At 44.4% G+C, this 27,426-nt stretch overlaps 2 protein-coding genes across 2 annotated transcripts; both read right to left on the bottom strand.

Moving 5' to 3' along the window:
* Positions 1-888: 888 nt before the first annotated feature.
* RBP7 (retinol binding protein 7) lies at positions 889-20,039 on the bottom strand. The gene is made up of 4 exons (XM_043923736.1): positions 19,841-20,039; positions 7,530-7,708; positions 6,891-6,992; positions 889-1,149 (listed from the first exon to the last, which is right to left on the bottom strand). The coding sequence occupies exons 1-4, from the start codon at positions 19,911-19,913 to the stop codon at positions 1,099-1,101; spliced, it is 405 nt and encodes a 134-aa protein (XP_043779671.1). The 5' UTR covers positions 19,914-20,039; the 3' UTR covers positions 889-1,098.
* Positions 20,040-23,935: 3,896 nt separating this feature from the next.
* LOC122708293 (heterogeneous nuclear ribonucleoprotein M-like) lies at positions 23,936-26,239 on the bottom strand. Its single transcript, XM_043924589.1, is given in 2 exon segments — positions 23,936-25,895; positions 25,949-26,239. A coding segment is annotated over 1 exon segment (1,662 nt). The 5' UTR covers positions 25,871-25,895; positions 25,949-26,239; the 3' UTR covers positions 23,936-24,208.
* Positions 26,240-27,426: the final 1,187 nt, after the last annotated feature.

Genomic DNA, 27,426 nt, shown 5'->3' on the forward strand with positions numbered 1-27,426 from the left:
ACTGCCTGATCCAAAACAGGGCACCTCCTTGATTCTTCCCCTAGCCAGCATCCCTCCATCACATCCATCTCCTTGGATTATAGATTCTGCCTCCTAAATACCTTGTTACTTCTCTCCAAGCCCCAGGAGTCTACTTCTCTATTTTTCAGACCTGGGCTCTGGGTGATCCTGAACAATGTCAGCTTACACTCTGATTTCTGTTGGGTTTTCTAAACTGCCTCTTGAATTGCATCCTCCACCTACAATGCTTTCTTCCCTCAGCAGTCAGAATTTATTTTATTTTTAAGGCATATATTTATTTTTGGCTGCAACCGGTTTCAGTTGCAGTGCATGGGCTTCTCTTTAGTTGGGACACATGGGATTTTAGTTCCCTGACCAGGGATTGAACCTGCATCCTCTGCATTGGAAGGTGAGTTTTTAACCATGGACTACCATAGAAGCCCCCAGAGTTACTTTCTGTGAGCCAACCTGGTTGTACATATCTGCTTAATACAGGTTGCCATCTTCCTATTACTTTAGGGACAAAAATCTCACCTCTTTACCCTAGCATTCAAGATACTTCACGGTAGAGCCACTGACTGTCATGTCAGTTACCCCTGCCATCTCTCCCCACCCTATCCCACCCAACACACCCTAAGCTACAGATAAAGCAATCTTTTCAGTTCTTCAAACATTCCTCCAACTTTTGACTAGAGTGCTTCCTGATACTTCCTGCTTACATTTGCTTCAGGTCCCAGCTTAAAGATCACTTCCAGAAATACCCCAGGCCCCTACCACCACTTGCCCACCCCTTGGAAGGTGGGAATTGCAACCTGTTCATCATTGATGTGTCAATGGTGTGCCTAGAAGGCTTCCAAATATTTCTGAAAATAAAGAGATACGTTAAAGTTAGAAGGAAAAAGTCAAAAGCATTGGACAGGTTTATTGAAGCTGAGAATTTTTCTCACAATCCAAATGGCTTCTGGTATAGGCTGTGTGATGTCTCTTTGATCACAAGGCCCCATCCACCAAACCCTGACAGATCATTCCTGTCCTGTTCATTCTGGAATATAATTCATCAAGCTGTCCCCACATGTGGACTCTGCTGTTGGGTACAGATCAAGCTCTCTGGAATGTCTGCTTGCACACTTGGCCTTCACAGAACAGTTCCTAGGGACAGGGAGGAAGGGAGAACAGAGATGAATTGGCATATAGTCTATTATTAATGGGGCTTTCCCGATGGCTCAGCAGGTAAAGAATCCACCTGTAATGCTGGAGACACAGAACACTCAGGTTCGATCCCTGGGTCAGGAAGATCCCCTGGAGAAGAACATAGCAACCCACTCCAGTATTCTTGCGTGGAGAATCCCATAGGCAGAGGAGCCTGGTGAGCTTCAGTCCAAAGAGTAGCAAAGATTCAGACATGACTGAGCAACTGAACAGCAGCAGCAGCTGTTATTATTAGTCATACTTTTGACACCAGGTACATGGTGTCTTTTCCAATCCCACATCTCCAACCCTCTTATAACAAATTGGACAGCCAACAATTTAGTTTGGACACTAAGGATCAGAGCTAGTGTAGACCCCACAGGTCAAGGGCTTAGTCTCATAAGATTGCACCTACTTCAGACATCAATCACAAGTCACCCATACATCTGACTGATCATCCCATATCGGGGATTCCCACAACTCCCTTCTCAGGTTCAATACTTTGCTAGAATGGCTCACAGAAACACTTTTTGCTTATACTTACAGGTTTATTATAAAGAATGCAACTCAGGAACAGCCAAATGGAAGAGAGGCATAGGAGAAGGTATTGTGGTGCGGGTGCGAGTGGGGCATAAAGAGCTTCCATGACTAATCTAGCAGAGCTCCCTTCCAGCACTTCTATGTCCTCACCAACCAGAAAGTTCTCTGAACCCCTTTGTTGTTGTTCAGTTGCTAAGTCACGTCCAACTTTGTGACTCCATGGACTATAGCACACCTGGCTCCTCTGTCCTCCGCTATCTCCCTAATTTTGCTCAAATTCATGTTCATTGAGTTAGTGATGCTATCTAACCATCTCATCCTCTGTTGTCCCCTTCTCCATTTGCATTCAATCTTTCCCAGCATCAGGGGCTTTTCCAATGAGTCAGCTCTTCACATCAGGTGGCCAAAGTATTGGAGCTTCAGCTTTAGCAACAGTACTTCCAATGAATATTCAGGGTTGATTTCCTTTAGGATTGACTGGTTTTACCTTCTTTCAGTCCAACAGACTCTCAAGAGTCTTCTCTAGCACAGCAATTCAAAAGCATCAGTTCTTCAGTGTTCAGTCTTTGTGGGTCCAACTCTCACATCCACACATGACGATTGGAAAAATCATAGCTTTGACTATGCACATCTTTGTTGGCAAAGAGATGTCTCTGCTTTTTGGTACACTGTCCAGGTTTGTCATGGGGCTTCCCAGGTGGGCACAGTGGTGAAGAATCCACCTGCCAATGCAGGAGATGCAGCAGATGTGGGTTTGAACACTGGGCCCAGAAGATCCCCTAGAGTAGGAGATGGCAACCCACTCCTGTATTCTTATCTGGAAAATTCCATGGTCAGAGGAGCCCAAGGTCCAGTCCATGGAGTCAGACATAACTGAGTGACTGAGCATGCACACACACACACAGGTTTGTCATAGCTTTACTTCCAAGGAGCAAACGTCTTTTAATTTCATGCCTGCAGTCAGCAGCCACAGTGATTTTGGAGCCCAAGAAAATAAAATTTGTCACTGCTTCCAGTTTTTCCCCTTCTATTTGCCATGAAGTGATGGGACCAGATGTCATGATCTTAGTTTTTTGAATATTGAGTTTCAAGCAAGCTTTTCACTCTCCTCTTGCACCCTCATCAAGAGACCCTTTAGTTCCTCTTCACTTTCTGCCATAAGGGTGGTGTCATCTGCATATCTGAGGTTGTTGATAATTTCTGCCAGCAAACTTGATTCCAGCTTGTGATTCGTCCAGCCCAGCAGTTCACATGATGTACTCTGCATAGAAGTTAAATAAGCAGGGTGACAATATACAACCTTTTCATACTCCTTTCCCAATTTTGAACTAGTCAGTTATTCTGAGTGAGGTTCTAACTGTTGCTTCTTGACCCACATACAGGTCTCTCAGGAGACAGGTAAGGTGGTCTGGTACTCCAGTCTCTTTAAGAATTTTCCACAGTTTATTGTGATCCACACAGTCAAAGTCTTTTGTGTAGTCAATGAAGCAGAAGTAAATGTTTTCCTGGAACATCCCTTGCTTTCTCCATGATCCATGAACTCATTGATGTAAAGGTTTTTATGGAGGTTTCATTACATAGGCATGATTGCTTAAGGTAATGGTCAATCTCTAATCCCTCTCCCCTCACCTGAGTTCAGAGGCTGGGCTGAATGTTCCAACCTTCTAATCCTCCCTTGATCTTTCTTCAGACCAGCCCACATCTTGAAGCTCTCTAGGGTCCCCAGCCACCATTCATCTCATTAGCATACAGAAGACACTCTCGTTACTCTGGAGATTCCAGGGGTTTTAAGAACCAGGTACAAAGGCCAAATATTCATTGGTTTTCATTATATCACAGCTTGTAAAAATCATAAGCCTCTTGATGAAGGTGAAAGATGAGAGTTGAAAAATCTAGCTTAAAACTCAACAGTCAAAAAACTAAGATCATGGCATCTGGTCCCATCACTTCTTGGCAAATAGGTGGGGAAACAATGAAAACAGTGACAGACTTTATTTTCTTGGACTCCAAAATCACTGCAGATGGTGACTACAGTCATGAAATTAAAAGATGCTTGCTCCTTGGAGGAAAAGCTATGACCAACCTAGACAGCATATTAAAAAGCAGAGATGTTACTTTGCTGATAAATGTCCATATAGTCAAAGCTTTGGTTTTTCCAGTAGTCATGTACAGATGTCAGAGTTGGACCATAAAGAAGGCTGAGCACTGAAAAATTGATGCTTTTGAACTGTGGTGTTGGAGAAGACTCTTAAGAGTCCCTTGGACAGCAAGGAAATCAAACCAGTCAATCCTAAGGGAAATCAATTGTGAATATTCATTGGAACGACTGATGCTGAAGCTAAAGCTCCAATACTTTGGCCACCCAGTGGGAAGAGCCAACTCGCTGAAAAAGCCCCTGATGTTGGGAAAGATTGAAGGTAGGAGGAGAAGGGGACAACACAGGATGGGATGGCTGGATGGCATCACCGTCTCAATGGACATGAGTTTGAGCAAACTCCGGGAGATGGTGAAGGACAGGGGAGCCTGGTGTGCTGCAGTCCATGGGGTTGCAAAGAGTCGGACACGACTGAGCGACTGAACAACAGCAACAATAAGAATCATCCCGAGAATATCCTTAGACCAAGGGTCCATCTGCCCTCCGCTTGGGCAGAGTCCTTGGACATGCCAGAGAAGGATGCAGCACTTTGAACATTACTTCTTATAGCCACATAATCTTCATTCTCAAACACATTTGTATTTCCTGTGTAGTTTCATACTACATTTTTGTGGTGGTAAGTTTCTTAATTTTGTTTTTATTGCCAGAAGAGTGTGAGATTTGTCCACCTAAGAATCGAAGTATCTTCAATGCCTTCGTCATCAAAGACCACCACCTCAGAGACCACCCACACTTTGAGCGCTCTAATTTTGTTTTCATGGAACTGACCTAGGTTTCACATGTACATTGGGACCAAAAAGGCATAGAGTTGAAAGCACACATTCTCGTCAGACCTAGATTTGAATCTTCACTCTGCATCTTGGGGAATTTCTAAACCTCAATCTCGTCATTCGTAAATGGGAAAAAAATAGTGTCCCTGTCACCAATAGGATTGGTTTGAAGACTAAGTCAGAAAATGCCCTCAAAGGATTTAACTAAGTAATTGCACATAAAGTCATCATTCGAAAATGTAAGCCATTGTAATACACATATATGGCAAGAAGGAATTCTCATTTTAAAAGCCATAATTAAGCCTTTATGCACAATCTTATACTTTATAGATTATATTTAGAAATTATTGATTAGGTTGGCCTATAACTTGTATAGTCTTGGAGTGCTGGTGGCTTAAGAAATTGATATACCCCTTTTGGAAGTGAATAAGGCAACAAAGTAGCAAGAAGCAATGATGTCTGGGACAACACTGATCCCCTCTGTAAATTCTTCCTAAGGAAATAAATGCATGGATGCAAAAAGCTCTATTTATGTGAATTTAAGAGACAGCAGAAAACACTCTGAAAAACATTTCTGGACATTGCAATTAAGAAAACATTTTACTAAAATGAGAGTTCATGAGTCTGACAGAATAGTACACAGCTGGTTGGCTACCTTATTTATATGGATTCAACTAACACAAAATGAATACAACAGGAAAATTGTTAGAAAGTTAGGATATGTTTTTCTATTAAATGAAAAGTCAGAATACTCTCACAGGCTGGAAGCTAAGGCATCAAATTGAAAACAGTTGGGATGGGATGGTAGGATTGCTGTTTACGGTTTCCTAACCTCATTTAAAAAATAAGAACATTTAACAGCAACAAAACAAACAACCCAACCTGAAAATGGGCAGAACACCTAAATAGATATTTCTTCAACAAAGACATACAAATGACCAATAGGCACATGAAAACATGCTCAACATTGCTAATTATTAGAGAAATGCAAATCAAAACTACATGAAGTACCACCTCACAAAAGTAAAAATGGCCATCAATAAAAAGTCTACAAATAACAAATGCTGGAGAGGGTGTGAAGAAAAAGGAACCTTACTACACTGTTGGTGGGAATGTACATTTGTGCAGCCACTATGGAAAACAGTATGGAGGTTCCTTAGAAAACCAGAAATACCCTGGAGAAGGAAATGGCAACCCACTCCAGTATTCTTGCCTGGAAAGGTCCATGGACAGAGGAGTCTGGCGGGCTGAAGTCCATGGGATTACATGACTGAGCATGTGTGCACAAGGGTGGAGGGAAATGGGTTGGTAGCAATAAAGTGGTAGAACTAAAAAAAAAAAAAAAAAAAAGAAAACCAGAAATAGAATTACCATATGATCCAGCAATCCCACTGTTGGGAATATATCCAGATAATACTATAATTCAAAGAGATACATGCACCCCTATGTTCATAGCAGCACTATTCACAATAGTCAAGACATGGAAACATTCTATATGTCCATTGAGAGATGTACAGATAAAGAAGATGTAGTATATATACACAATGGAATACTACTCAGCCATAATAAAGAACAAAATAATGCCATTTGCAGCAAGACGGATTCAACTAGAGATTATCCTACTGAATGAAGTAAGTCAGAAAGAGAAAGACAAATGTCAATTGATGTCATTTATATATGGAATCTAAAATACGACACAAATGAACTTATCAATGAGGTACAAATAGACTTACAAACAGAAAACAGACTTGTGATCACTAACAGGGTGGGGGTGGGGATGGAGGAGGAATGGACTGGTAGTTTGGTGTTAATAGATGCAAACTATTATGTATAGAGTGTATTGACAACAATGTCCTACCGTATAGTACAGGGAACTACATTCAATGTCCTGGCATAAACCATAATGGAAAAAAACATAAAAAGAATGTGTGTATACATACACATACATATATATATATGTGTGTATATATATATATATATATCTGTCTGTCTGTCTGTCTGGAGGAGGGCATGGCAAGCCACTCCAGTATTCTTGCCTAGAGAATCCCATGGACAGAGGAGCCTGGTGAACTACAGTCTCTAGGGTCGCACAGACTCGGACACGACTAAAGCAACTTAGCCCACATGCACACATGAATGTATGTATAACTGAGCCACAGTATTGTACAGCAGAGATTCACACATTGTAAGTCAACTATTTCAATTAAAAAAATAGAGGAACAAAATAGGGCCAGTACCAGGTGGAGTTGGTCCCCTTCAATCCAATGGGTCCAGCCTCTGTTCTTCTTTTCCCCCTTCTGCACACAGGTGAGTCTGTCATTGTCCCAGGTGACCAAGCTCTGCATGAGGGATGGGAGAAAATACTGATTTGCTCTGGCAGCATCCTCAGATATGACTAGAGAAGGTGTCAAGGACCTTGCAAAACTAAAAGTCTATGTCATGACTTTAATTTTTGCCTTGCGGGCTTCCATGTTGGCTCAGTGGTAAAGACTCCACTTGCCAATGCAGGAGACACAGATTCGATCTCTGATCAGGGAAGATCCCATATGCCTCAGAGCAACTAAGCCCATGAACCACAACTATTGAGCCTGTGCTCTAGAGACTGAGAGCCACAACTACTGAGCATGTGCCTTAGAACCTGTGCTCTGCAACAAGAGAATCCACCTCCAAACCCCACCCCCCAAAAAAAAAGAAAAAAAAAAAAAGAAAAAGCAAGTTATCCTGTAAAAAAATAAATAAATAAATAAAAAGAGAATCCACCTCAATGAAAAGGCTTTGCACCAAAACTAGAGAGTAGAGTTGCGCCACAGCTAGATAAAACAGCCGACAAGGCAACAAAGACCCAGCACAGCCAAAACTAAATAAATAATTTTTACCTTGCATTTTCTGTTATCCACGCCTTTGTTATCCTCATCAAATTCTTCTCCGACTTTAAATTTCACAACATAGTTCCTGAAGGTGCTGTTCGTGTGGATGGTAAAAGAATCCCCATTCTGCTCAATCACTTTCTGTGGCTTCAGCATCTTGGCTATCTTACGAGTGGCAAAGTCAATATCTTAAAAATAATTTTTTAGAAAGAAAAGGCATTTCAACATTTACTTGAGACGCAAAAGCTAAGGATTTGGCAGCTGTCCTCAAAATTATTGCATCTGATGGTTAGTGTTTCTCAGGGTTTTGGTATAGACAGTTCCCATTTAGTGGCTTTGAACGAACTATGAACTAGAGGTAAAGGCTGCTTATTTTGTTTATTTGCTTTAATATTTATTTATTTGGCTGCCTTGAGTCTTAGTTAGCAACAGGTGGGATTCAGTCTTCATTGTGGTATGTGTAATGTTTAACTGTGGCATGCAACTCTTAGTTGCAGCATATGAACTCTATTTCCCTGACCAGGGATTGAACCAGTGCCCCCTGCATTGACAGTGCAGAGTCTTAGCCACTAGACCAGCAGGGAAGTCCCAAGGTTGCTATTTTAAATAGAGGAAAAGTGAAAGGAAAGTCCTTCAGTCATGTCTGACTCTTTGTGACTGCATGGACTATACAGTCCATGGAATTCTCCAGGCCAGAATACTGGAGTGGGTTCCCTTCTCCAGGGGATCTTCCCAACCCCAGGATTGAACCCAGGTCTCCCACATTGCAGGCAGATTCTTTATCAGCTGAGCCACCAGGAAGCAAAGTGCAATTTTAGCCAGAGCTGAGGGAGGTGATGTGAGCTGTGCAGATCTTGGGGGGAAAGAAGTGTAGGACTGGAGAAGGAAATGGCAACCCACTCTAGTATTCTGGCCTGGAGACCCCCATGGAGTCTAGTGTGCTAAAGTCAGAGGGGTCACAGAGTCGGACACTACTTAGCAACTGACCAGCAACAGCAAGTGTATGACAGAGCTCACTAGGACTCTCAGGAAGTGCATGTCAAATGGTCTCAGGAACCTCCAGGAGCCTTGGGGTGGCTGGAGAAGAATGAGGGAGAATGGGGAGGAGGGGAGGACCTAGAGATGAGATTCGGGGTAGCATAAGGGACCATCGGGCTTTAATTCAGAGCATGATGGAGTTGGATGGGAGCCACTGGAATATTTAGAGCAGGTGACATGATCTCATTGGCAGGCAGCCACAACTGCTGGCTTGTCATCCTGAACATTCCTATGAGTCACGGGACATGGTTCTCCTATTTAGGGAATGTCCTGTTCATGTAGAATGAAGTTTCAGGAATCATTTCAGAGATTTATGTACTTCATTGCAGATAACATGGTCCCAAAATCGACCCCTGTTTTAACTTGTTTGCCTAATAGATTCATTTTTTCCCGACATGACTGGCCCTCAGAGCTAGCTGTGATTTTCAGGGCTGGGTGCCTCACATCTCCATTTCCAGCCTAGAAGATGTAGCCAAGCCCTGCATAGCGCTCCATGAGCATCGCATTAGCCCCTACCCATTTTTTTCTTTTTAATGTATTTTTTTTGCTGCACCACACAGCTTGCAGGTTCTTAGTTCCCCCGAACCTAGGATTGAACCCTGGGCACTCAGCAGTGAAAGTGCTGAGTCTTAACCACTGGACCACCAGGGAGCTTCCAGTTCTACTCATTTCTAAGCTCAATGATAGTGTGAATGTCCTTGTCTTAAGAAAGCTTTCTTAAGCTTTTTTGGTTTTTTTTTTTTTTTTTTTGCTTCCCTGGTGGTCCAGTGGTCATGAAGCTGTTTTGCAATGCAGAGGACACAAGTCTGATCCATGGTCCAGGAAGATCCCACATGCCACAGGACAACTAAGCCACTGTGCCTCTACTACTAGCCCATGTGGAGCAACTACTGAAGTTCGTGTGCCCTAGAGCCCATGTTCCCCAACAAGAGAAGCCACTGCAATGAGAAGCCCACACACTGCCACTAGAGAGTAACCTCCCCCTCACACCTGTGCTCTCTGCAACTAACTAGAGAAAGTCCATGTATGATAACAAAGACCCAGTGTAGCCATAAATATATAAATACTTTTTAAAAAGCTGGCTGCCTGAAAAAAGAAAAAAGAAAGAAAGCCTTTCTTAGAATGAAATAATGTCATTTTTGGTATATTGTCACCCTGCTTATTTAACTTATATGCAGAGTACATCATGTGAAATGCCAGGGTGGATGAATCACAAGCTGGAATCAAGATTGCCAGGAAAGTATCAACAACCTCAGATATACAGATGATATTGACCTAATGGCGGAAAGTGAAGAGGAACTAAAGAACATCTTGATGAAGGTGAAAGAACAGAGTGAAAAAGCTGGCTTGAAATTCAACATTCAGAAAACTAAGATCATGGCATCTGGTCCCATCACTTCATAATAAATAGATTGGGAGAAAAATGGAAACAGTGGCAGATTTTATTCTCTTGGGCTCCAAAATCACTGAGGACAGTGACTGCAGTCATGAAATTAAAAAATGTTTGTTCCTTGAAAGACAAACCTAGACAGCATCTTAAAAAGCAGAGACCTCACTTTGCTGACAAAGGTCCGTATAGTCAAAGCTATGCTTTTTCCATTAGTCATGTATGAATGTACTATGCTTAGTTACCCATCGTGTCTGACTCTTTGTGACCCCATAGACTATATACAGCTCGCCAGGCTTCTCTGACCATGGGGATTCTTCAGGCAAGAATACTGGAGTGGGTTGCCTTGCCCTTCTCCAGGGGATCTTTCCAACTCAGGGATTGAACCCAGGTCTCCTGTGTTGCAGGCTGATTCTTTACCATATGATCCATCAGGGAAGGCAAAGAATACTGCAGTGTGTAGTATATCCCTTCCCCAGGCAATCGTCCTGACCCAGGGATCGAACTGTGTCTCCTGCATTGCAGGTGGAGTCTTTACCAGCTGAGTTACCAGGGAAGCCCATGGATATGAGAGCTGGACCATAAAGAAAGTTGAGTGCAGCTAGCTCCTCCAGACTATAGAACCCAAACAAACGTTCTTCAGTGTCCAAAGGACAAGTTGCCTTTCTTCTCCCTTCAATTTGGCAGAAGCTAGGAGCGAGCAATATTGTTGGATCTGCTGAATCAGCTCTACTTGAAAAAGGAGTTATTTCCCCCCTCAGAAGGGATGCTGGCTGGGACACATTGAAACAAACTCTGTGGGGCCCGCCTCATTGCAAATCTCTTCTGTGTCTTTCCTTTCTTTTTTTGTAGAAAATAGACTTCATTCAGCTTCCCTGGTGGCTCAGACAGTAAAGAATTCGCCTGCAGTACGGGAAACCTGGGTTCAATTCTTGGTTGGGAAGATTCCCTGGAGGGCCTGGCAACTCACTCTAGTATTCTTGCCTGGAGAATCCTGTGGATAGAGGAGCCTGGTGGACTACAGTCCATGGAGTTGTAAAAAGTCAGATACGATTGAGCGACTGGAAATCATCAGTAAGTTCAGGGTTTTGAGCATGAGCGACCCATTCTCCTTGCTTGGCACTGCAATAAAGTTTTCTCTGCTCCAAACTCTGATGTTTCAATTTACTTGGTCTCACTATTGTAAAATAAAATTCATAGTTTATGGCAAGACAAGAGAAATTTAAATATAAAAAATGTTTGCCTTTAGGCCTCCCCCTCTACCGCCCTCCCCACCACACTGTGTATATGTGTGCATACTAAGTCACTTCTGATTCAATGAAATTATGAGCCATGTCAGGTAGGGCCACTCAAGATGGACGGGTCATAATAAAGAGTTCTAACAAAACGTGGCCCACTGGAGAAGGGCATGGAAAACCACTTCAGTATTCTTGCCTTGAGAATACCATAAACAGTATGAAAAGGCAAAAAGATATGACACTGAAAGATGAACTCCCCAGGTCGGTAAGTGCTCAATATGCTACTGGAGAAGAGTGGAAAAATAACTCCAGAAAGAATGAAGACATGGAGCCAAAGTGAAAACAATGCCCAGTTGGGGATGTGACTGGTGATGGAAGTAAAGTCCAATGCTATAAAGAACAATATTGCATAGGAACCTGAAATGGTAGGTCCATGAATCAAGGTCAATTGGAAGTGGTCAAACAGGAGATGGCAAGAGTGAACATCGACATTTTAGGAATCAGTGAACTAAAATGGACTGGAATGAGCAAATTTAATTCAGATGGCCATCATATCTACTTCTGTGGCTTAGAATCCCTTAGAAGAAATGGAGTAGCCCTCATAGTCAATAAAAGAGTCTGAAATGCAGTACTTGGGTGCAACCTCAAAAATGACAGGATGATCTCTGTTCATTTCCAAGGCAAAACCATTCAGTATCACAGTAATCCAAGTCTATGCCCCAACCACTAATGTCAAAGAAGCTGAAGTTGAACAGTTCTATGAAGACCTACAAGATCTTCTAGAACTAACACCAAAAAAAGATGTCCTTTTCATCACAGGGGACAGAGGAATGCAAAAATAGGAAGTCAAGAGTACATGGAATAACAGGCAAGTTTGACCTTAGAATACAAAATGAAGCAGGGCACAGTCTAACAGAGTTTTGTTGAGAGAATGCACTGGTCATAGCCAACACCCTCTTCCAACAATACAAGAGTCGACTCTACACATGGACATCACCAGATAGTCAATACTGAAATCAGATTGATTATATTCTTTGCAGCTGAAGATGGAGAAGCTCTATACAGTCAGCAAAAACAAGACCAGGAGCTGACTGTGGCTCAGATCATGAACTCCTTATTGACAAATTCAGACTGAAATTGAGGAAAGAAGGGAAAACCACTAGACCATTCAGGTATGACCTAAATCAAATCCCTTATAATTATACAGTGGAAGTGACAAATAGTTTCAAGGGATTAGATTTGATAGAGTGCCTGAAGAACTATGGACGGAGGTTTGTGACATTGTACAGGAGGCAGTGATCAAGTCCATCCCCAAGAAAAAGAAATGCAAAAGGCAAAGTGGTTGTCTGAGGAGGCCTTACAAATAGCTGAGAAGAGAAGAGAAGGCAAAGGAGAAAAGGAAAGATATATTCATCTGAATGCAGAGTTCCAAATAATAGCAAGGAGAGATAGGAAAGCCTTCCTAAGTGAAAAATGAAAAGAAATAGAGGAAAACAGAATGAGAAAGACTAGAGATCTCTTCAAGAAAATTAGAGATATCAAGGGAACATTTTATGCAAAGATGGGCACATTAAAGGACAGAAATGGTATGGGCCTAACAGAAGCAGAAGATATTAAGAAGAGGTGGCAAGAAAACACAGAACTATGCAAAAAAGACCTTAATGACCCAGATAACCATGATGGTGTGATTCCACACCTAGAGCCAGATATCCTGGAGTGCGAAGTCAAGTGGGCCTTAGGAAGCATCACTACGAACAAAGCTAGTGGAGGTGATGAAGTTCCAGCAGAGCTATTTCAGATCCTAAAAGATGATGCTGTTAAAGTGATGCACTCAATATGCCAGCAAATTTGGAAAATTCAGCAGTGGCCCCAGGACTGAAAAAGGTCAGTTTTCATTCCAATCCCAAGGAAAGGCAATGCTAAAGAATGTTAAAACTACTGCACAATTGCACTCATCTCACATGCTAGCAAAGTAATGCTCAAAATTCTCCAAGGGAGACCTCAGCAGTACATGAACTGAGAACTTTCAGATGTTCAAGCTGGATTTAGAAAAGGCAGAGGAAAAAAAAAGAAAAGAAAAGGCAGAGGAACAAGAGATCAAATTGCCAACATCTATTGGATCATCGAAAAAGCAAGAGAATTCCAGAAAAACATCTACTTCTGCTTCATTGACTACACTAAAGCCTTTTAACTATGTGGATCACAAAAAAATGTGAAAAATTCTGAAAGAGATGGGAATACCAGACCACCTTACCTGCCTCCTGGGAAATCTGTATGCAGGTCAAGAAGCAACATGGATGCTTCATCAAGCATCAGACATGGAACAACAAACTGGTTCCAAATTGGGAAAGGAATTCATAAAGGTTGTATATTGTCACCCTACTTTTTTAACTTATATGTGGAGTACATCATTCAGAATGTCAGGCTGGATGAAGTACAAGCTAGAATCAAGACTGCTGGGAGAAATATCAATAACCTCAGATATGCACATGACACCACCCTTATGGAAGAAAGTGAAGAAGAACTAAAGAGCCTCTTGATGAAAGTGAAAGAGAAGAATGAAAAAGCTGGCTTAAAACTCAACAGTCAAAAAACTAAGATCATGGCATCTGGTCCCATCACTTCATGGCAAATAGATGGCAAAACAATGGACACAGTGACAGACTTTATTTTCTTGGACTCCAAAATCACTGCAGATGGTGACTGCAGCCATGAAATTAAAAGATGCTTGTTCCTTTGAAGAAAAGCTGTGACCAACCTAGATAGCATATTAAGAAGCAAAGACGTTACTTTGCCAACCAAGGTCTATCTAGTCAAAGCTATGGTTTTCCAGTAGTCATATATGGATGTGAGAGTTGGACTATAAAGAAAGCTGAGTGCCAAAGAATTGATGCTTTTGAACTGAGGTGTTGGAGAAGACTCTTGAGAGTCCTTGGACTGCAAGGAGATCCAACCAGTCAATCCTAAAGAAAATCAGTCCTACATATTCATTGGAAGGACTGATGCTGAAGCTGAAGCTCCAATACTTTGGCTACCTGATGGAAAGAAGTGACTCACTGGAAAAGACCCTGATGCTGGGGAAAATTGAAGGCAGGAGGATAAGGGGATGACAGAGGATGAGATGGTTGGATGGCATCACCTACTCGATGAACATGAATTTGAGCAAGCTCTGAGAGTTGGTGATGGACAGGGAACCCTGCCATGTTGCAGTCCATGGGGTCACAAAGAGTGGGACACCACTGAGTGACTGAATTGAACTGAACTGAAAGCTTGGCCTCTGCCCCAATTCTTTCTGGAATCTCCTCTGCTCAAGCCCCTATGTGAATAGCTTAAAAATTCCCCAATTTTGCCATTCAAGAAGACACTGCTTTGAGAAAGATCTGCACTGTTGTCCTTATTTGCTTTAAGTAACTATAAATCCTTTCTTCTCCTGATATTTGGCTAGGTTGTTTCTCTTGGCTGTATGCCCACAAAGAGGTGAATTTGAGATCTCTTGGTTTGTATTTTAGACACTCTTAGAATATAAAATCTCATCCCACCACCTCTAACAAATAGGGAATTTAACAGAATTCAGAGGCTGTATAGCTTTGATTCTATTACCAACAATCAATGGCTAGTTCTGGGTTTCCATTTTGGTGCTCTGCTATACTAACTAGCCTCTCTATTCCAGAAATCCCTCAGTTCAGTTCAGTCGCTCAGTCGTGTCTCACTCTTTGTGACCCCATGAATTGCAGCACGCCAGGCCTCCCTGTCCATCACCAACTCCCAGAGTCTACCCAAACTCGTGTCCATCAAGTCGGTGATGCCAACCAGCAATCTCATCCTCTGTCGTCCCCTTCTCCTCCTGCCCCCAATCCCTCCCAGCATCAGGGTCTTTTCCAATGAGTCAACTGTTCGCATGAGGTGGCCAAAGTATTAGAGTTTCAGCTTCAACATCAGTCCTTCCAATGAACACCCAGGACTGATCTCCTTTAGGATGGACTGATTGGATTTCCTTGCAGTCCAAGGGATTCTCAAGAGTCTTCTCCAACACCACAATTCAAAAACATCAATTCTTCGGTGCTCAGCTTTCTTCACCGTCCAACTATCACATCCATACATGACCACTGGAAAAACCATAGCCTTGACTAGATGGACCTTTGTTGACAAAGTAATGTCTCTGCTTTTAAATATGCCGTCTAGGTTGGTCATAACTTTCCTTCTAAGGAGTAAACATCTTTTAATTTCATGGCTGCAATCACCATTGAAGTGATTTTTGAGCCCCTAAAAATAAAGTCTGACACTGTTTCCACTGTTTCCCCATCTATTTCCCATGAAGTGATGGGACCAGATGCCATGATCTTGGTTTTCTGAATGTTGAGCTTTAATCCAACTTTTTCACTCTCCTCCTTCACTTTCATCAAGAGGCTTTTTAGTTCCTCTTCACTTTCTGACATAAGGGTGGTGTCGTCTGCATATCTGAGGATATTGATATTTCTCCCAGCAATCTTGGTTCCAGCTTGTGCTTCTTCCAGCCCAGCATTTCTCATGATGTACTCTGCATATAAGTTAAATAAGCAGGGTGACAATATATAGCCTTGAGGTACTCCTTTTCCTATTTGGAACCAGTTCCTATTTGGAACCTCTTTGGATTCCAGAAATCCCTAGCACACTTATATTTCTTTTGGGAAACAGACTGCAAATAAGAGTTAATGTGTTGTCTGGATCCAGTATCTTTCTGGAACCAGAACCAAACATTAAAAAAGGAGTTGTGGGACTTCCCAGGTGGTCCAGTGGTTAAGACTCCATGCTGCCATTGCAAGGAGCACAGATTCAATCCCTGGTTGGGGAGCTAAGCCCCCACAGGTCATACAGTACAGCCAAAATAAATAAACAAAATTAAAATTTTTAAAAAATAGGAGCTGTAAGGCAGGATATCGATTTAATACTATTTGGTTTAATCCTTTGTGAAATGGGTTGGATGATAAATGAATACAGCTAATAATGTAAATAAGGGCTTCCCAGGTGGTACAGTGGTAAAGAGTCTGCCTTCCAGTGCAGGAGACACAGGTTTGATGGTTCAATCCCTGATTGGGAAGATCCCCTGGAAAAGGAAATGGCAACCCTCCAATATTCTTGCCTGGAGAATCCCATGGACAGAGGAGCCTGGCAGGCTACAGTCCATGGGGTTACAAAGAGTTAGACACAACTGAAGTGACTTAGCATGAATGCACACAATATAAATAAATAGAGCCTCTGTTAGCCTCTAGGATCTCATAAATAATGGGTAAACTTTTACCGAAATCATGAAAAAAGAAGTCTCAAACAAGGAGTCACAGCATAACTAACAGAAAAGTAAGACAGTATTGGGGAAAGGTGAAGGATTTCATGAATACACATTTGAAAAACACTGTTCATAACACTCAGAAGGCTGCTTTGTGATACTCAACAGGCCTAACAAAAGATGTTTCACACACTTGAAACATTCACCCTGACTCCATTCCTTGTTTTCTTCTCTAAGAAATTTGCTCTAAAAGCCATGGGAATGACTAAAAAGAAAGCACTGCAAGGCAAAATTCAAAGCCATGCCCTGATCTCTAACACTTATCCTCCACAAAGACATCAGATGCTAGCTGGAGAAACCAGGGAAGAAAGCACTTGTGAGGACTTCCCTGGCAGTCCAGTGATTAACAACCCATAAACTCCCAATGCAGGGGCACAGGTTTGATCCCTGGATTGGGAACCAAGATCCCACATGCCATGGGTTGTGACCAAAAACAACCTCCCCCACCAAAAAACCACAAACAAGCAGAAAAAGAAAGCACTTATGATCACATGTCCCCACTAATTTGAGGGTGAGGTGATAAGTAAATTGTCAGGGCTTACTACCTTTACGAAAAATAATCATTAATTCCTTATTATGAATTAGAAACAGAGAGGAAATGAGATTCAGATTAAGGGTAGCAGAAGATGCCACCCCAAAATATGCCACTTGTCATACTTCATTTTGAAATGAAGGCCATGGGAAAGCAGAAAAGCCCTGCCCTCCCCCAGAGCAGGACATAATTTTGTAAATGTGTCCCCTGCTCTCCCTGTATCAGGTTGGACAGAAACTAGGGACACAACTCTGAACTCCTATCAGCCTAGAGATGGCACCAGGAGAATTTACATAATAAACTTTACTCATTCTTATTTACCATTAGTTCCTGCATGTGTTTATCTTCCCACAATTTGTCACTCCTGGAATCTTAAAGCCTTTTTCTTTATCTTGTCACTTCTCTACAGAATTATTACTCTTTGCTCAGGTGCCATATAACTTCCTTTTTTTTTCTTTTTCTTTCTTCTTTTTAAAAAATTTTTGGCCACATCTGGTGGCGTGTGGGATCTTAGTTCCCCAACCAGGGATCAAACCCATGCCCCCTGCATTGGAAGTCGAATCTCAACCACTGGCCCACCAGGGAAGTTCCCCAAGCTCAGGTTCTAACCACTCTAAGATACTCATCACTGAATGCTCCTGAGTGTATTCACCATGCATGTGTTAACAAGCTTCTGTTTGTTGTCTTGTTACTCTGTCTCTTAGTATAATTTACAGGGTCCCAACCAATGAAACTAAGAAAGGTAGAGAACTAACATTTTTTCCCTTGCCTATAAGGTTTCTGTCAGTATGAATCTGATTTAGCTTGTTTCAGGCCTCCCTGCTTAGTGTGAGAAAGGGAGGGTAAAATCCTACCATAGGTTGGGAGATCTTACAGACACACTGGAACCTTAGAATTGCTGTTTAGTCACTCAGTCATGTCTGACTCTTTGCAACCCCACAGACTGTAGCCTGCCAGGCTCCTCTGTCCATGGGGTTCTCCAGGCAATAACACTGGAGTGGGTTGTCATTTCCTTCTCTGGGGGATGTTCCCAACCCAGGGATCAAACCTGCATCTTCCGTGTTGGCAGGCTGATTCTTTACCACTGAGCCACCTGGGAAGCCCAGAATGGTACATTCCAAAATGGCTAAAATATCTGATTTTATGTTATTTATTTATTTTTTTAGCGTGATTAAAAAAAAAAGAAAGAAAAAGGACCCCTGCTCTCAATTTGCAGGTGGAGAAACCCAAGGCCAGGTCAGATAATGCAGAAGAGGAGCCAGAGCAGCCCCCAGTCCCCAAGACTTCCAGAAGCTCTGGCCCGATCAAAAGTGACCCTGATCAGGGACTTCACTGGTGAGCCAGTGTCTAAGACTCCATGCTCCCAATGCAGGGGGTCTGGGATCCATCCTTGGTCAGGGAACACGTCCCACCTGCCCCAACTAAGAGTTTGCATGCTGTAACTAAAGAGCTCACATCTTGCAACTAAGACCCAGCGCAGCCAAATAAAAATATAAAGTTCAAGGAAGATGCACTACTCCTTTCACCATTCTGATAGCCTTCGCAAGGTCTGCTGGCTGGTAGGGTAGCCAACTTCCACTTGTGTCGGTTGAACATTAGAAACATGGCTAGTCCTGGCTTGAGGTATGCTGCCAGCTTCAAATGAACTCCTACTTAACAACAGCAACACAAAAAGGTGCCTCTGATTGCTGTTATTTAGTCAGAAGCGCTGGCATGAGCAGGTGCTCAGAACCACCAACGCTGAAGAATTAAATTACCGGCAGAAGGAACTGAGCATCAGTATCAAAGGGAGGCATTCTACCGTCACTGCAGGAAAGAAACTCTGAGGACCCCGCCGCCCGCCTACACCCCCCGAGGCCCCTCCCGTATTTCTTCCTCCCTGCCCGGCAGGGGAAAGTGGAAGCAAACCCTCCAAGCACCGACCCACAGTCCTCCTGACTGGAATTGGGCCCCGGGGTGGGGGGTGAGGGGGTAGCGGCCTCTAAAGGGTCTGGGTTTCTTAACCCCCGCCCCTCGATGAGAAGAGGAGACCAGAAAACTAAAGATGTCAAACGTGTCTCCAGAACTCTAACCCGCACTAGAGCCGCCGTGGGGCGAGGGTGGGGCCGGAGGCCCAGCTCCCGACGGTCCTCCGGGGCCCCGGAATCTGCGTCCCGGAGCATCTCCAGGGGGCGCTGATGCTGCGGGCCGGGACCTCCCCTGGACTCGAGGATTCCCTGAACCCGTCGCCCAGAGACCCGCGTTAAAGCGGCCGCGGGGCGAGGATCTCCGGGAGAGGGGCTTCGGGTCGGGCGCCTCCCCGACACCCATGGGCAACCCCATCGTGTCCCCGACTCTCCCTGCGAGGTGGCCCACGCCACCGTCGCCCCCGCCTGCTAGGAAGTCCGCAATGGGACAAGAGCTTTGGCCGCGTGGACCGGGCACCGGCGGACAGACGGGAGCACAGACAGAATGGCCGACAGGGAGAGGAAGGATGGGAGGGACCAGGAGACCGTCAGACGGGTGGAGAACAGGGGAATGCGGGAAACCGAAGGCTGGGGGGACAGGAGGCTGGACTGAAGGACTAGCAGACGGTCGGAGGTGGAAGACCAACGACAGTCAGACAGACGTTCCGGGGGACGGAGGATAGATGAGGGTGGGGAAGTGGGGGACCTGGCGAACCCGTAGTAAGACTCCAGGGACGCACGGATGCAGGTGAGGGGACGCAGGAAGACGGACCAGCAGGCCTGCCCGGCCGCCTCCGCCCCGAACCAGACGCGCGGCCAGAATCAGAGGCCCCCCCGCACTGCCCCTTCCGCCTACCTAGGGCCCGCATGTAGCCCTCGACGTTGTCGCTGCTGAGCAGGTTCCAGGTGCCGCTGAGGTCGGAAGGCATGGCGGGGCTGGGGATGGCACCGACAGGGGCGGCAGGGACTGGGAGGCCGATGTCTGGCCAGGGAGGCCGATGTCTGGCCGGGGAGGCGGACAGGGCGGGATGCGAGGGGACAGAGCCGGGAGGGGCCGTGCGGGAAGCGCTGGGCACAGGCCTCCTGGAAATCCGCTCCACTTCCAGCCTCTTGTCCACGCGCTCCTGGGCCTCTGTCCTCTTCTGCTTTAACTCCAAAGTGGACGTACCCCACACCGGGATCAGAGCTACACTTTTTTCTCTGCCTACATGTTAATATGCTTTTCCCAGGTGGCTCAGTGGTAAAGACTCCTCCAGCAATGCAGGAGACACAGGAGACACCGGTTAGATCCTTGGGTTGGGAAGATCCCCTTAAGAAAGAAATAGCAATCCACTCCAATATCCTCCTCTGAGAAAGCCATGGACAGAGGAGCTTGGCGGGCTCCAGTCTGTGGGGTTGCAAAGTTGGACACGACTGAGCCCGGACACACACATTAATAACCAAGAGATCTCCTTCAAATGCATGGATTGCTGGGTCAGCTGCAAATAATATACCAATAAATCCAGTGCTAGTGGTCTCAATAAATAGGCGGTTATCTTCCTTACCTATCAAGCTATCCTGGGATAAGTGGCAACTTCGTGACATAGAAGTGGCATCTCTGGACTTCCTTGGTGGTCCAGTGGTTAAAAATCCACCTGCCATAAAAGGGGACATGGGTTCCATCCCTGGTCTGGGAAGATTCCATACGCCATGAGCCATAAAGCAGGTGCCCCACAACTACTGGGCCCCAACCCTAAAGACCATGCTCTGCAACAAGAGAAGCCACCACAAGGAGAAGCCCACACACCGCAACTAGAGAGTAGTCCCCCATTCTGCAACTAGAGAAAAGCCTGAGCATGGCAATGAAGACCCAGCACAGCCAAAAATCTTAACTTATTAATTAAAAATATTACATATAAAAAAGTGGCATCTCTGTATTCTCCTGGCCTTTCATCCCTGTTGGTTACTTCACTGTCCTGAGTTGGCTGCTGGAACATCCACATTCAAGGTGGGAAAGAAGAGGTAGAGAACCACCTGCCATTGTCCCTTCACCAGATTCCTGTTTACACTCATTGACCAAAACCATATCATAGGCTACTTCTAATTGCAAGGGAACCTGGGAAATCTAGTATCTAGTCTTCAGTCTTGACAGTAGAGAAAAGCAAAAGAGGAGGGTGTTGGGGATATGCACTAACCTATAACATTAGGCCCGAATACCATCTCTATAGGCTGGCTCCATGACTTACCTGTTCATTTCTTTTTTTCTTTAAAGAAAAAATAATATTTATTTGCAGTATAAACAAAGTCCCGTTGCTGGTTCAGGAGATGTCTATTTGTGTGTGTGTGTGTGTGTGTGTGTGTGTATAGGGTCACAAATTGTCCTTCATAAAACTTAAAGCAAAACTGGCCACCCTGTTGGCATACTCTCATTTATACAAATCTGATGTGTTTTTCTGGGTTTTTCTTTTTAAAGGTAAAAAAGAGAAAGAGAACCATGTACACGGCATGAAAGCTTTTTGTCAATTTCTCAGCTGTGGCAAGAGTTTTATCTGCTGCCTTGAAGAATCTCTGAAAACCAGCCCTGTGAGGTAAGATGCAGTTGGGCAGAGTTTCTGTGGCCTCCCTCACATGCTGAGTGCTGGCTCGCTCAGGGACCCTCCCCCCACCCTCATACAGTCCCACCACCTGAGAAAATGGAGTTTGGAGAAGGAACAAGACTGGAGGAGGATAACAGAATCTGTGACTTTGTTCTGTGGACATGGGGCATTTCTTTTTCTTTTTTTAATTTTTATTGCTGTAGAGTTGATTTACAATGTTGTGTTAGTTTTAGGTGTACAGCTTATCTGTCCATTTCAGATCTCTCACATGAGCGCCAGACTCAAGTACATTAATAGCCACCATCTATTGAGTGATTACTATGTGTATTGTCATTTATCACAAAATCCTACCCCTCCAATAGTTACTTTATTTATCTCCATTTGAAAAAGACAAAACCTGAGACAAAGAAAGGTTAAGTGACTTACCCAAGGTCATACAGTTGGTGGAAGAGTCTGGTTTCAATCTCAGATAGCCCGACTACCAAGCTCATGTGTCACCTCTCACCACTTAAGGTGCCTCTTGACATCTCCACTTGGAGGTCCTAAAGGCACTCAAATGTAATATAGCCAAAGCAGAAAGCATAAAATAAAATTATTCCTCAGCTTTCCTCATCTCTATAAATTGTACCACTAGTCACCTGTTAAAACCAAAGCCCGGTAAACACTGAATTTTTCCCTTTTCTACTCACCCATATCCAATCCACCAGCAAATCCTGTTGGTTCTTCCAACCTAACCCAAGCCACCATCATGTCTTGCCTCCTCTCTGGGCTTGTTGCTTCTACTCTTATCCAACCAAACTATTTTCCATTCTGCAGCCAAGAAAGCTTTTGAGAAATATAATTCAGATTTCATTACTCCCAAGATTCAAATGCTTCAGTGTGTAAATATTTGAATCTCTTCAAAAATCTGAGTCACCTTTTCAGAGCAACCTTCTGGTATACAATTACTCTGCATCACAACTCTGCTTATATCATTTGTAATTATCATAGTCCATAATTATCTTTTTTTTTGCTTTGTTTACTGACTACCTTTTTCATTAAAATGTCAAGAGTAGAGACTGTGTTCATCGTATTCACCTCTATGTATCCCCAGTGCCTAGTATGCCTGGCAAGTGATTATTAAATGTTTGTGAATGAATGGCTATGAACTTTCCAGAGGAAAGATGCTATTTTTATTGAGGAAACCATAGTGGCATTGTGCTTCCCTGGTGGCTCAGATAGTAAAGAATCTGCCTGCAATGCAGGAGACCCAGGTTCGATCCTTGGGTCAGGAAGATCCCCTGGAGAAGGGAATGGCTACCCACTCCAGTATTCTTGCCTGGAGAACTCCATGGACAGAGGAGCCTGGAGGGCTGTAGTCCATGGGGTCGCAAAGAGTCAGACATGACTGAGCGACTAACGCTTTCACATAGTGACATTCAGTTCAGCCACTCAATCATGTCCGACTCTTTGTGACCCCATGGACTGCAGCACGCCAGGCTTCCCTGTCCATCACCAACTCCTGGAGCTTACTCAAACTTATGTCGATTTAGTCAGTGATGCTATCCAACCATCTCATCCTCTGTCATCCCCTTCTCCTCCCGCCTTCAATCTTTCCCAGCATCAGGGTCTTTTCCAATGAGCCAGTTCTTCGCATCAGGTGGCCAAAGTATTGGAGCTTCAGCTTCAGCATCAGTCCTTCCAATGAATATTCAGGACTGATTTCCTTTAGGATTGACTGGTTTGATTTCCTTGCTGTCCAAGGGACTCTTAAGAGTCTTCTCCAACACCACAGTTCAAAAGCATCAATTCTTTGGCACTCAGATTTCTTTATAGTCCAACTCTCACGTTTATACGTGACTACTGGAAAAACCATAGCTTTGACTAGATGGAATTTTGTTGGCAAAGTAACGTCTCTGCTCTTTAATATGCTGCCTAGGTTGGTCATAGCTTTTCTTCCAAGGAGCAAGTGTCTTTTAATTTCATGGCTGCAGTCACCATCCACAGTGATTTTGGAGTCCAAGAAAATAAAGTCTGTCACTGTTTCCATTGTTTCCCCATCTATTTCCCATGAAGTGATGGGACCAGATGCCATGATCTTAGTCTTCTGAATGTTGAGTTTTAAGCCAACTTTTTTCACTCTCCTCTTTCATCAAGAGGGTCTCTAGTTCTTCTTTGCTTTCTGCCGTAAGGGTGGTGCCATCTGCATATCTGAGATTATTGATATTTCTCCTGGCAATCTTGATTCCAGCTTGTGCTTCATCCAGCCGGGCATTTCGCATGATGTACTCTGCATATAAGTTAAATAAGCAGGGTGACAATATACAGCCTTGATGTACTCCTTTCCCAGTTTGGAACCAGTCTGTTGTTCCATGTCCAGTTCTTACTGTTGCTTCTTTTTTTTTTTTTTTTTCAGGAACTGGTATTTATTATCAAAGTCATATTCGATGTCAACAAGATGCCACAACTACAAAAAAAATTGCGCACATTGCAATCTCAATGCAAACAGTCAAATGGAACCCCAGTCATTAAAAAAGTAATTCAAATTACCCCAAAAAGCAACTGAATTTTTTAAACATCTTTATACATCCAGCCAACAAATTAAAATGGTTAACAAGAAAAAATACACATTCAGAGGTCTGGTATCAATGTTTAAAAAAGGCAACTGCTTAAGCATTTCTATCGATTCGAACATCAATCTCTCGGCCACTCAGCTTCATCCCATTCATCATCCGGCAGGCTCTCTCAGACACCTCTGGCGACTCACACTTAACCACACCACACCCCTTGGACTTCCCATTCTCCATCTTGATGTCGGCATACAGCACATGGCCGCATTCGTTGAACTTGTCTTTTAGCATCTTCCATGTAAAATCAAATGGGAGATTTCTCACAAATATCTGGCAGGCCTTCCTGGCCACCCCAGGGGCATGGCCTCCAGCTCCACCAACGGAACCCGCGAAACTTCCTCCAAAGTTGCCACGCTCCATCTCGATGGCACGGTCAAAGCTGGCACCGCCACCGCCACCCATGGCCAGGCCCATGCGCTCAATGCCAGCGCCCAGGGCCGGGCCCATGGCAGGACCCATGCACTCTAGGCTGTTGGCGCCCATGCGCTCCAGGCCCATACGCTCGAGACTGTTGGCGCCCATACGCTCCAGGCCCATGCGCTCCAGGTTGTTGGCGCCCATGCGCTCCAGGCCGGTGGCCATGCGATCCATCACGGGGCCCATGCGCTCCAGGCCTGCCCCCATGCCTGCAGGCACCATGCGCTCCATGCCCAGGCCCATGCGCTCGATGGCAGGGCCCATGCGCTCCACACCAGAGCCCATGCGCTCGATGGTCTGGCCCACACGGTCAATGGGCGTGGCCATTCGCTCGAGGCCAAAGCCCATGCCGGCACCCATGCGCTCCACGCCAGAGCCGATGCGCTCCATGGTCTGGCCCATGCGCTCGATGCTGGAGGCCATGTGGTCGAGGCCCAGGGGGCCCATGCGCTCGATGCCAGAGCCCATGCGCTCGACGGAGCCCATGCGGTCCATGACCAGGCCCATGCGCTCAATCTCGGAGCCCACACGATCCATGCCGTGGCCCAGGCCTGCGCCCATGTGTTCCATGCCGGCCCCCCCGATGCGGTCAATGCCGGGGCCCATCCTCTCAATTCCAGGGACACTGCCTCCGCCTCCACCGTTTATTCTGCCCATGTTCATCCCAGATCCAAATCGACCCATGTTTTCCATACCACCACCAAAGGGTCCTTCCATGCCTCCCATTTTATTTATTCCAAATCCTATGCCTTCCATTCCCATTCCTGCAGGTCCCAGGTTGCCCATTCCAATGCCTTTATTCAAATGGTTGGCATCAATAGGCTGCCCTCCTGGTCCTAACCCCATGCCAATACCACCAAGTCCATGGGGAAGTTGTTGTGGACGCTCAGGAGGGAAAAAATCTCCCTTTGGTAAGGCCCTCTCATCCATTTTCACGTGCATTGGTCTGTCAAACAGCAGCTGGCCATTAAACATAGATATAGCTTGCACGGCTTCAATGGACTGTTCAAAAGTAACAGTGCCTATTCCACGACTTTTTCCGTCTTTATCCTCAAGAATGTCTGCTCAGACCACCACACCAGCCATACTAAAAACTTCCTTCAGTTTCTTCCAGCCAACTTTATAATCCAGATTTGCTACAAATACTGTGCTTCCAAGTCTTCCAGCCTTTTGCATTGCTCTCCTGGCATGTTCACCATCAGGATCTTCTTTGACTTTCAGTGGTCTTCCACTCAGACTATGCTTGTTTAGAACTTCAGCAGCTTTTTTCATGCTCTCTTCCATCTTGAATTCAACAACAGCACATCCCCTTGACTTTCCTTCAGCGTCCATTAAGAGCTCCACGTATGTTACCTCACCAACTTTTTCTTTAACCAGGTCTTTAAGTGACTGCCATTTCACATCAAAAGGTATGTTTGTAATGAAGGCTCTGTATCTTTTAGTTGGATTGGCATATGGCTCAAAGCGATTGCCTCCTCTTTTTATGTTTTTCTCCTTCCTCTTCTCATTCTGAGCAGGTCGTTCTCCTTCACCTTTCGGGCCCGGAGCTCCGTTGCCGCTTGGCACGCCAGGCGCGCCGCTCTCCTCCTCCATTTTGGGCTCCGTCGCCGCCACCTCCGCCGCCGCTTCGACCCCTGCCGCCCTTTTCTCCAAGTCTGGTTACTGTTGCTTCTTGACCTGCATACAAATTTCTCAGGAGGCAGGTGAAGTGGTCTGGTATTCCCATCTCTTTCAGAATTTTCCAGTCTGTTGTGATCCACACAGTCAAAGGCTTTGATGTATTCAATAAAGCAGAAGTAGATGTTTTTCTGGAACTCTTCTGCTTTTTCTACGATCCAACGGATCTTGGCAATTTGATCTCTGGTTCCTCTGCCTTCTCTAAATCCAGCTTGAACATGTGGAAGTTCTCGGTTTATGTACTGTTGAAGCCTGGCTTGCAGGATTTTGAGCATCACGTTGCTAGTGTGTGAGATGAGTGCAATTGTGTGATAGTTTGAACACTGTTTGGCATTGCCTTTCTTTGGGATTGGAATGAAAACTGACCTTTTCCAGTCCTGTGGCCACTGCTGAATTTTCCAAATTTGCTGGCACATTGAGTGCATCACTTTAACAGCATCATCTTTTAGGATTTGCAACTTGAATTCCATCACCTCCACTAGCTTTGTTTGTTGTGATACTTCCTAAGGCCCATAGTGACACTGCCTTACTCAAAATGAGGCTATTGATTCTCATAAGTACAAAACATTGATTCCTTTGGTGGAATATGACAGGATGATATCAAGTCCTGGGATTAGATAAACTTTACCACTTCAAGGGCACAGAACTATGAACTCTGACCAGATTTCTGGAGCATGAAACCTATTTAAATTCCAGATAACTAAGGGAACAGGACATGGAGAAATCATATTTCCTTCCTATCCTTAAAATCTTATTGTTCTAAATGTTGGCCTGAAAATGAAATTCACAGGAATAACTAATAACAGTGTCAGCAATTGTGCTGATTGGTATGGCTCTTGGCCAGTTTGGGCAAGGACCATCTATTATGGGTAGGGTTGAATGGCTGTTGAAGTAGATTGGACATAGATTGGACTTGCCCATGGAAGAAGGAGAAATCTTCTCCTCTACAATTCCAAGATCTTTCTTCCTGACTAGGACCAAAGTTATCTCTGGAAAGGAAAGACAAATGTTACTTGGCCAAATTTGTGCTTTCTTTCCTTCCATTTGATACTGGCAAAGTGAACCATAAAATTAAGAGCCAAGATGCAGTCCTACGCTTGTGGATGAGCAGTGCTTTCTCCTAGACAGTGATGAGCGGGAATGATGAGGGGCATTTGTAGTGG

Source organism: Cervus elaphus, chromosome 14 (assembly GCF_910594005.1).
Source record: "Cervus elaphus chromosome 14, mCerEla1.1, whole genome shotgun sequence".
Classification (NCBI taxonomy): Eukaryota; Metazoa; Chordata; class Mammalia; order Artiodactyla; family Cervidae; genus Cervus; species Cervus elaphus.